This window comes from Mytilus californianus, unplaced genomic scaffold, assembly GCF_021869535.1.
Source record: "Mytilus californianus isolate M0D057914Y unplaced genomic scaffold, xbMytCali1.0.p SCAF_17, whole genome shotgun sequence".
NCBI classification, from domain to species: domain Eukaryota; kingdom Metazoa; phylum Mollusca; class Bivalvia; order Mytilida; family Mytilidae; genus Mytilus; species Mytilus californianus.
In genome coordinates, this window is record NW_026262659.1 from 6,201,226 (window position 1) to 6,213,093 (window position 11,868).

At 31.0% G+C, this 11,868-nt stretch overlaps 1 protein-coding gene across 2 annotated transcripts in view; it reads left to right on the forward strand.

Moving 5' to 3' along the window:
• The window catches only part of LOC127726289 (TBC1 domain family member 19-like), a 43,568-nt gene extending 32,117 nt beyond the window's left edge, over positions 1 to 11,451 (forward strand). For both annotated transcript variants that reach the window (XM_052233605.1, XM_052233606.1), the window contains 5 exons: positions 3,894 to 4,003; positions 5,578 to 5,669; positions 6,891 to 7,006; positions 9,850 to 9,920; positions 10,714 to 11,451. In XM_052233605.1, the coding sequence (XP_052089565.1) occupies positions 3,894 to 4,003; positions 5,578 to 5,669; positions 6,891 to 7,006; positions 9,850 to 9,920; positions 10,714 to 10,782 (458 nt within the window). In that variant the 3' untranslated portion in view covers positions 10,783 to 11,451. The remainder of the gene's footprint in view (positions 1 to 3,893; positions 4,004 to 5,577; positions 5,670 to 6,890; positions 7,007 to 9,849; positions 9,921 to 10,713) is intronic.
• The last annotated feature ends 417 nt before the right edge of the window (positions 11,452 to 11,868 follow it).

An 11,868-nucleotide genomic window follows, 5' to 3' on the forward strand; every position in this document is an offset into this window, starting at 1 on the left:
AGTTTAGTCTATGTTATGATTGTTATGTCTTTTTGTCATACAATGACATGCTTCAGTTAAGTCATGTCATCATTGTCGTGACCTTTTGTCATACAAGGACATGCTTCAGTTTAGTCTATGTCATGATTGTTGTGACCTTTTGTCATACAAGGACATGCTTTAGTTTAGTCTTTGTCATGAATGTTGTGACCTTTTGTCATACAAGGACATGCTTCAGTTTAGTCTATGTCATGATTGTTGTGACCTTAAGTATGTCATGATGTTTTTGTCTTTTGTCATACAAAGACATACTTCAGCTTAGTCTATGTCATGAGTTTTGTTACCTTTTGTCATACAAGGACATGCTTCAGTTTAGTCTATGTCATGATTGTTGTGACCTTAAGTATGTCATGATGTTTTTGTCTTTTGTCATACAAGGACATGCTTCATTTTAGTTTATTATACTTCATGTTAAAATGCCAGATTTTGATTGGTTAATACGAGGGAGACAATTTACTCTATTACCCTTCACGGAGACGTTTGATCAAGTGTGCGTTTTAATAAATACGGATGGTTGTTATGTACAAGACCTTATAGTTTATTACTTTGAATTTGAAATTTAATAGACAGTAATAACAGAACATTCAGTATAATAAATTAAATAACACATATCTGAGAGGGTGATAGAGCAGATTGTTACCCCTCGAAAAGACATTGTCAACCTTGGCTTCGCCTCAGTTGACAATGTTTTCTCGGGGTAACAATCTGCTCTATCACCCTCTCAGCTATGTGTTATTTATATAATATCTCATGATTGTTGTGTCTTTTGTCATACAAGGACATGCTTCAGCTTAGTCTATGTCATGATATTTTTGTCTTTGTCATCCAAGGATATGCTTCAGTTTAGTCTATGTCATGAGTTTTGTTACCTTTTGTCATACAGGGATATATTCTTCAGTATAGTTTGTGTCATGTTTTTCATGTCTTTTGTCATATAAAGACGCACCTCAGTCTAGATAAAGTCATTGTTAAACCCTTGAAGTCTATGAAATAGCAGACTTAAGAGATTTATATTCTACAGACATGTTTATCTTTTGATTAGATAAGATAGACTTCTGAATCATAGCCTATAGATGTCATTGAATAAGATATAATAGAATTGATATAGTTGCCTTTATTAATTTCCACTTTTATATAATATCATAGAAATGTAAATCAATGGATATGGACAAGCATACTAATAATTCATTTTGATAGCTAGATTTACACAACTTATATAATACATTTTCCAAAAATGTTTCTCGTGTAATGTCATGAGTGCGATATAATTGAATTTGTATAAGAAGTACGACCTTATTTTATACTGGTGGATTGAAGTATTAAAGCAGCCGTCCAGATTTTGATTGAATATGTACCTTTGATCTAAGACTATATGTCTATGGTCAATTTCTAGATTAAACTTGGCATAACTTTAGTGACAATAATTATAAGAATTTACATAAACCAATTTTATGGATTAGATTCTGACAACTATAAGGGTTTTACATAACCTTTGGTTAACGTCATTATGTAATTTACATTTATTACTTAAAGCTGAACAGATCGATTTCATGGTGTTATATGTCTATAAAATGAAATGGGAAGAAGGCCATCTTTACATTAAACTGCAACAAAAAAGACATTTACACAGGAAATCTTGTCTTTCTTTATTACCATGCTTGATATATTTGTTTGTACCAAAAACTTTCAGATTGACGCAGAATCAAATAGAATTAATGAATTCAAAATTTCTGGATTCTATATAAAAGCCTTAATTGGTCTATTTTTTCACTGAGAATGTTATTTTTTATTTGAATTTGCACATTATATCTATGCCATGTTAGAAAAACAGGTACATCTTGATCTATAATATCAGAGATTTTATTCAAATCTTATTTTTAGATATTTTTGTTAAAATGCACATATTTTAGTGAATTTTCAAATGGTTTTTTTTTAACAAATGATGAGCACGTGCAAGAACCTACTAGGTGATTTTTTTTTTTTTTTCATTAAGTGAAATTTATTTGCTTAGCACTGTTTTTCTTCTTGATTTTGGTTCTGAAGGAAAGAACTTTACAGTTTGTAGTTGTTGGTAAACACTGATAAACTCCTTTTAACTGTTGGGCTGAACAAAAGAGAGTATTTACTCTTCTTGACAACCCAAAAAAAAGGAGTTGATTTGGTGAATACTGTGGACATAGGGGAACCAAGGATTCAAATGTTCAACAAAATATAAATTTTCTACTGACTGTATGCAGAATTTGTCAAAAGCATGAACATAAGTATCAATGACAATACATTTTTCCTTCAATTCATGAAAATCAGTACCCACGAAAATAAACATTTCTTTAAATTGCTGAAATTTTTGCACATGTTATCAAGTGTTTCGCACAGTAATTGATTTCATTGAAAAACTGTCAAATTATTTTAAAAGAGGAATAATTTATAAGATTCTCTGAATTCTACTAAGTGGATATTTATTCTTTCAGATTGTCAATTATTTTCACCTTATGAATAAGTCAGCCTATAGGTGATATTGCATTAGAATGAATTAGTAGATTACATAATGCTGTGTGTTTAAATCAAATTGAACAATTTGAGTAAGGTTACATTATTATATTGTCACTCCTGTTATAATTGGAGAGCTGTGAAACCTATTGACATTTATTAGATCCCATGTTGTTAAAAGACAGTTTGAGATATCTTTACATTAGCACAATATCCTATGTATGATCAGGGAAGTATTGATGTCAATATATTACTTCCTTGGTATGATGTTCTATTTTTGGCTGTTTTGAAATATTGTGTTCAGCCTGTGTTATTTGACAGTTCTGTAAATTTCAAGTATTTATTGAACAGAATTAATTATGAAATCGTTTGTCTTTTCCAAAAAACTTATTTAAAATTGACTGAATAATAGGAAATAACTTGAAATTGGTATTGTTTTTGTTCCCTATAGCCTTTTATATGTTTAATATCAGATGTGAAAATATATAAATTTAGTAGTTGTTAACAGTGAAATGAGCAGGTTTAAATCAGGTCGTTGGTTTTCTCATTTGAATTGTTTAATTGTTTCACATTTTGTCATGTCAATGTCTTTTATAGCTGACTAATCAGTTTGGGTTTTTCTCAGTATTAAAAGCCATACTGTGCTCTATAATTCCAGTAATTCACGTACCGATTTGTCTCAGGTGGATAGTTGTCTCATTGGCAATTGGCAATAATAACACATCTCCCCTATTTCATATTAATTGTTAATTCAGGTATACCTCATTTTTAAATTCTAATTTATGATGGATCTATGGATGGATGGCTGTTTAACATCTGATGGTTCTTACTATGAGTGTTGAACAATAGGAGAAAAAAATCTTACATTTTAGTGCAACGTCAGTTATTGTTATGAAAGAGTAATGCTATTATTAGCATTTAAAATGAAATTTCTTATTTATTTGATTCTTCCATCATCATACATTTGTAGAACATGTATATAAAGTTACAAAAACTATTTAATTTATAGTTATACTATCTACATTTACTTATAATGGTATAAACATTTGTTTATCATTTTGTGAGACTGGGGACATTGAATTATAAGTCCTTTATTTTTTTGCATAGATTAAAATGTGCAAAAAGAATATCAATTGGATAAGATATTCATTGCAGTTTGCAAATTAATCATTGAAATAAAACATTTGTAACTCATCAGCATTCATTTTTTGCTCCAAATGTTCAAAATTCTATGCCAATTCTCTCCACCAACTAATCATACAATATATTGTTTTCTATATTCTCAATCTTATCATGTATTTTGTATTTACAAGTGGCAGTAAACTAGCAAGAAACTATCAATTAATCAGTATTTTTTATTATTTCAGTTGCTCCTTTATGTTACCTATATAATGATCCAGTCATATTGTACTACGTGTTTAGAGAGATCTACACTCGCTATTTCTACAGATTACATAGTATATCTTCTCATCACCAGGTTGGTACACTTTCTGGACACTGTGGATTCATTTATTTTCATAATTACCAATTTATGTGGATTGAGGAAAAAATTGGATTTCCATGGATACTTGATGTCATTGTTTTCACAAATTTTGTGTACAACTCTTTTGGAAATTTGTGTACTTATTTGAACAATGAAATTTGTTGTTAGACTTAACCCATGGTGACTATGTAAAAATTAGTACCCCATGGATTATAATAAATCCACTTTATATTCTAATTCGCCAAGCTCTAACGAATGTAAATTATTAAATAAATAAAACAACACATAAATAGGATAAGTGTGCCTACAGGTGTAGCAGCCTTTAATATATTTATTACAATCAAAATTCTTCAAAAAGTCCTTCACTATAAATTCAGGCAAGCACACTACTAATCCAATCATATAATAGAATACACAATCAAAATCTATCTACAAAGAGGAAAAATACATATTAATATAATTTAATGAATTTATATACCCACATTAACAATAATCAACTCAAAAAGGGTGGGTGGGTGTATAAACATAGTAACAAACTGCTGCTACGTTAACTATAGGCAAACTTCTAATTAACCCGAATAATTCAGTCGTTATATTCCTCTGCTCTACGATGGCTACATTAACTCCTGAAGGCCTTGTCAATAAAAAATCGTCAAATAATCATTCAGAATAAGCTCAGGATTTACCTATCTCGATAACATCGAGCTATTAGCTGATTGGCTCTCTCTCACAGAGAGCACCAATCAAAATCCTAGATTTTTGACATGTTTTTATTGTATAAAGAATTCAGGCCCCATAGCAAGTGGGAGAGTCGATAACCAGAGGGACTGAATTATTCTGGTTAACTTTGAATAACTTTATTTTCTCAAACGAACCCCTTAAGTAATACTTAATTATGCTTTTCACAAATCTCATGAGCTGCATATACGCGTGTATATGCCATCCAATCATATTTAACATAAACACAAACCATGTGCTTGATATAAACACAAACATGTGTTATAGTAAACAATCACTTGACCGTTACTACTTCATGTGACCAATAACTTTAATAAATATATGTAATTTACTGTACCCATATTCATATTTATTTTTTAATGTTTAATTCTGTCACATCTTTAGTAAAATTATGATAAGTCAGACAAGGAAATATGGCTGGTTAATGATATTAAGTATCAGAATATTATATGATAAATGTGACTTTGATCTCATTTTCGTGCTCCATTGGTCCGGTTTAATATTTGAGTTAGGTTTTGTAATCACAGAAATTATACATGATAGATATGAATATACTTAATATGTGAAATTATTACATGTACATGAATGATTTCAATATTTCAGCCTTTTAAGATATTTTCCAACTTTTATTATTTGAGACATTTAAGTGTGTTCATTTTTATTGCCTGTTATATATTCTGTAAAATGTAAAAGGAAAAAATTATTAACAATTTTTCTCAGTCTTGAAATAACTTTAACACATTTTTGATAAATTTTTATTGAAAGATTTGTTTAATGAATTGAAATAATCAAATATACATTTATATAACAATCTGTAATTTTACTGCCAGGGAATTGTTGCACTAAGCCTGTTATTTGAAGTTTTACTACAAACCCATGAACCCGAGTTGTTCTTCCATCTAAAGACAGTTGGATGTCAGCCGTAAGTTTTTTAATCGTTGTATATCATGATTTCAGTATCATTTAAATCTATTATGAATGAATATAGTCTTTGTGTGATATAGAGAGCTTCAAGTTATAATCAAAGCCAATGAATGGTAGTTTCATTATTTATGATTTTGCATGTGGCATTAACTATTTTAAACAGAACAAGGATTTTTCCTTAAATGATTTTATGAAAGAGAAAAAAATACTTTTTCAACACGATTTCAAAAACTAGCTAGACAAGGATGATTCTGTATTTAAAAGTGTCTAGTAAATAATACCACATGGGAAGGGAAAGTTCATTTTAATGTCTTGACAGTCTTGGTAGAAGGACATTTTTTAACAGTAATTGTCAAATATCATAAAACAGTTACTATGGCCAATAGGTAAATATGTGATTTTTTCTGGTAAAAAGTATTTTAAGGAGTTCTACATCAGTTATCCTTATGTAAAACTGGTAGGTTTAGAATTAAAGATTAATATAAATTGAAGATTATATGAAATACTGGACATGTGAAACACGGTTTTAATTAAACTAAAAAAGGAGTTACTTAATGGCTTATCAAAATCATATATCGAAAAAGGTCAGAAATTTCCATGAGCAAAAGAGAATGAATATACAATAAAACACTTTGCAGAACACTAAAATTTGAGCATTATGAATCCCACCAAAACTGGATTTGGGGTTGAACTCAGGTGCTGCCTGTGATTAAACACTTCCTGCTCTCCATTTTGCTTTCTTTGTCTTATTCATGACATGAAAACATCTTACAAGTTAAAGAAGGATAGAAAACTGATTATGGCTTCTTATAAAAAAGTTAAGTTATTGAAAACAAATGGTCTGTAATAGTCAACCAAGCCATGATTTTATATTAGATATGACTTAAACTTATGACTTCAACTTAACAATAAAGTAGATTTATTGTAAACAGCAACAAATTGCTATCATGGTTTAATCCTTATTAGAATATTATTTCAACTTAGAGATAAATATATCATTGTATGGTGTTGCTGAAATGGAAATTACACAATGAGAAAATTGTAGACGTCTCTCTCTCACAGTAAAGTTAAGTTCTCAACCAACCCTCACAGTTGTTTTTGTTGTATATCAGCATTAATTGTGTTCGAATTATGATGGTTAAGAAATGTTCTATGAAGCCTTGTATTTGTTTTAACTGTATATATATACAGACTATTAAAATGATTAATTTTATTCCAGATTGAAAATAGCTTTTAAGTGGTTAGTAAGAGCATTTTCTGGGTATCTGTCCAGTGATCAAGTATTGTTGTTATGGGATAGAATTTTAGCTTACAACTCATTAGAAATCCTCCCAGGTAAGTGAAATTAGAATTTTAGCTTACAACTCATTTGAAATCCTCCCATATAAGTAAAATTAGAATTACTGGTAATAAAATACAAATTTTATGTTTTATGTTTATTTCCTGAAGTCAGGTGGTACTGTTTGGATGTCAAAATTTAAAGAAAAAAGATTTGTGATTCTCTAAACATGGAATGTAAATATTTATTCTGTAAATAAAAATACCAGTAAGTTAAAAGATGACCTAGAAAATTGAATTGTTTTTGAAAATAGACTTATTAGGAAGAAAGTTACAAATATGTCCCTTTATAAAAATAAGGAGATGAGGTATGATTGCCAATGAGACAACTATCAACCTAAGTTCAAATAAAGTGGATGTAAGCAATTACAGGCAACGCTTTGTCTATCTAGATCATGAATAACTTTCTTCCTAATATTTTTTTTCCAAACAACAACTAGAGGTCAAGATACACTTTTTAACTATAGACAATCATCTATGCAATGATCCAAGCTCTTTATTGCCCAGAGTCGAGGACAGTTGTGAATGAATTTGTCAGGGAGTAGACAACCATCTATGCAATGGATCAAGCTCTTTATTGCCTAGAGTCTAGAACAGTTGTGAATGAATTTGTCATGGATTAGACAACCATCTATGTTATGGGTCAAGCTCTTTATTGCCTAGAGTCTAGAACAGTTGTGAATGAATTTGTCTTGGAGTAGACAACTATCTATGTTATGGGTCAAGCTCTTTACTGCCCAGAGTCTAGAACAGTTGTGAATGAATTTGTCATGGATTAGACAACCATCTATGTTATGGGTCAAGCTCTTTATTGCCTAGAGTCTAGAACAGTTGTGAATGAATTTGTCATGGAGTAGACAACCATCTATGCAATGGATCAAGCTCTTTATTGCCTAGAGTCTAGAACAGTTGTGAATGAATTTGTCTTGGAGTAGACAACTATCTATGTTATGGGTCAAGCTCTTTATTGCCCAGAGTCTAGAACAGTTGTGAATGAATTTGTCTTGGAGTAGACAACTATCTATGTTATGGGTCAAGCTCTTTATTGCCCAGAGTCTAGAACAGTTGTGAATGAATTTGTCTTGGAGTAGACAACTATCTATTTTATGGGTCAAGCTCTTTATTGCCCAGAGTCTAGAACAGTTGTGAATGAATTTGTCTTGGAGTAGACAACTATCTATGTTATGGGTCAAGCTCTTTATTGCCCAGAGTCTAGAACAGTTGTGAATGAATTTGTCTTGGAGTAGACAACCATCTATGCAATGGATCAAGCTCCTTATTGCCTAGAGTCTAGAACAGTTGTGAATGAATTTGTCAGGGAGTAGACAACCATCTATGCAATGGATCAAGCTCTTTATTGCCTAGAGTCTAGAACAGTTGTGAATGAATTTGTCTTGGAGTAGACAACTATCTATGTTATGGGTCAAACTCTTTATTGCCCAGAGTCTAGAACAGTTGTGAATGAATTTGTCTTAGAGTAGACAACTATCTATGTTATGGGTCAAGCTCTTTATTGCCCAGAGTCTAGAACAGTTGTGAATGAATTTGTCTTGGAGTAGACAACTATCTATGTTTTGGGTCAAGCTCTTTATTGCCCAGAGTCTAGAACAGTTGGGAATGAATTTGTCTTGGAGTAGACAACTATCTATGTTATGGGTCAAGCTCTTTATTGCCCAGAGTCTAGAACAGTTGTGAATGAATTTGTCATGGAGTAGACAACCATCTATGTTATGGGTCAAGCTCTTTACTGCCCAGAGTCTAGAACAGTTGTGAATGAATTTGTCATGGAATAGACAACCATCTATGTTATGGGTCAAGCTCTTTATTGCCCAGAGTCTAGAACAGTTGTGAATGAATTTGTCATGGAATAGACAACCATCTATGTTATGGGTCAAGCTCTTTATTGCCCAGAGTCTAGAACAGTTGTGAATGAATTTGTCATAGACTGTCAAATATTGTGTTTTCTTTCTAGCTTTGATATTTTATAGGGAAATTACCAGTGACTATTTATGTCAGCTTGGTTTTCAACATGGCAACACCACCTCAAGCATAACTAGTTGTTAAGAGTAGAAAAGATTGAAAACCTTTTACACTTGGGATTATTTTTATACTATTCAGTATGCAACTGATCGATACAATTCCTCCAACATGCTATATCAAATGATCATAAATCTTTGTGATTTTAAGATTGTAACCTGAAGATGTAAGATGTATTTATTGGTAGGGCATCCTGGTCCATTTTCAAATCTTAAAGTTTACCTTCTAATAAATACTTAGATTTTATTAAATCTATTCAGTATGCTTTTTAATGGACACAACTCTGATCCACCTGTATGCTTTTTAATGGACAAAACTCTGATCCACCTGTATGCTTTTTAATGGACACAACACTGATCCACCTGTATGCTTTTTAATGGACACAACACTGATCCACCTGTATGCTTTTTAATGGACACAACTCTGATCCACCTGTACATGAGTTATCAGATATTCATGAAACTTTGTTCATTGTAAAATCCAAACACTAGGATACAAATTTTAGTAGGGCATCCTGGTCCATTGACAAATCCAAAAGTCTCATCTGTTTGATCGATATAAGTGAATAATAATTTTAAATTTAAACTGAAATAAAGTTTGGATGCGATGACTAATAGCAGAAATGTAAAAGTGCCTTACCAGAAAACCTCTTACACGCTTTAAAAGAACTGCCATATTCATGTAGAATATACATGTTAACCTTATCATGATAAATCTTACAAGCTTTAATAGAACTGCCCTTGATAATGAAGAATATAGATCTTAACCTATAGTTTGATTTATATCTACATATTGTTTTTCAGTGTTAGCTGTAGCCATCTTCTCATTTAGGAAAACGAATTTACTGAAAGTGCAATCTTACAATGCAGCAGAGGTAATTATCTTATATAAGTACACGCTGATAAAGGCAATCTCTCGAGAGTTCAATATCTTTAGATTGAATGCTTCCTTTTATTCTTTTAATGAAAGAGGTTTTGTATTATTCTTTACATGAAGTAGGTACAATACACATTACATAGTTCAAGAGTAGGTTATTCATAAAAATAAGAACAGAAGTATATAGTATGAAATAAAATAACTAGCATGAAGCTCAATTTTGTTGCTAAGAAAAGAATTTTAGCTTGTGATTGAACATTGTATAAGTATCCTATTGAATTCCTGTTTATTGTTCAATATAGAATATGAATTGGTGTTACAGGTGTTTTATGATGCATGCTAGAAAAATAGATTTTTCAAATTCAAATAGAAGAAAATGTCTGGAGTACCTGAGATAAGCTCCTGTTTTTGGTGGAAGATGTACTTTATAGACTGTTGTTTGTCTTTTCATTCTTCCTTTTTAAATCATACCAGTTAAACTGAAGAAAAACGAAAAACAAAATGCAGATCAATCAACTATGAAAGTTTGTTCTTTCTTTCCAGGCCGTGTTAGCAGAAAAAATTACGACAGTATTACAATTTTTTCTTCTTTGAGCAGGATGTGTAAATAGAAATAAGAAGGGCAGATGTGGTATGAGTGCCAATGAGACAACACTCCATCCAAGTCACAATGTGTAAAAATTAACAATTTTATGTCAAAGTACGGCCTTCAACACGGAGCCTTGGCTCACACCAAACTGCAAGATATAAAGTATATATACTAATGGAACACATTCTCCTTCTCTTTGTAGGCTGTGTTAGCAGATCTAACAACATTACAAGTTATTCCATTGATACAGCTTAGTTTGTTTTCCAAATGAATTCAGTTTTGAAGAGGTGGTCTTATAATTGTTTGAAAACTACATATATGAACTTGATAATCATATTTATAAATTGCTTTTATTTATTTTTTCTATTTATCATGATTTTGATCTTAATTTGAATAACAGCAATAAAACTGTATCACATATAAGGACCATTACACAAGTTACCCATTTGTATACAGATATTTATAATGACAATAATTTCATTTATATTTAATGCCATTCAAACATTCCTTCTTGTCTTAAATATATTACAAATATACAGCATCATGGAAAGTATACCAACATTATTGTGAACAGTTGTCAAACATTTTAATTGAGCTGTCAGGAATTTGAAGGAATATTTGATATTATGTGTTTTGTGATTATTGCAGATTTTCTGTATGAGTTTTACCATTTCTGAAGTGAATATTATATTACAAAGAGATGTGACAAGACTTTTAATGATAAATTTCTTTGACATAACCATGTTTAGTTACACACTGTGAAGCACTGTAGAATCAACATTATAAGACATTGTCTTTATAAAATTGAACAATGTTATCCTTTATGTTATATTCAAAATTTATATTGTATCATTTGAAAAAAATGACATATTAAGATGTAAACGTTTTGAATTTGTGAAGGTGAAAGATATGGTTGTGATAATAAATGCTTAATCACTGATCAGATGTTTAGTTTCTTAATAAAGAAGCTGACAATAGATTCTTGAGATTATATATTCCGAGTCAGACTTTGCACACACCAAATTATTCCAAGTATTTGTATATGACTCTCCTTATGTATCTGTACTTCCCTATAAATGTTTTATCTGGATTTAGAGGATTGATTGCTTTTTCAACATGGATTTTGTTTACCTTCTTTTTTTTATAGAGCGCATTTCACTCTGACTTTAGTTGACTAGGATTACTAGTTTCCCTGCTAAAGGATGGTGGTTCCCTCTAGGTTTGCCAACTTCCACCCCGCAATACAAAAACTGGCCGCCCTGATATATATAGCTAAGAGCGGTGAAAGGGGCTTTAACCACCAACAATCAATCAGTCAATCTTTCTTTTGTTAACTTGGTAGCTGTGCTTTAAAGAA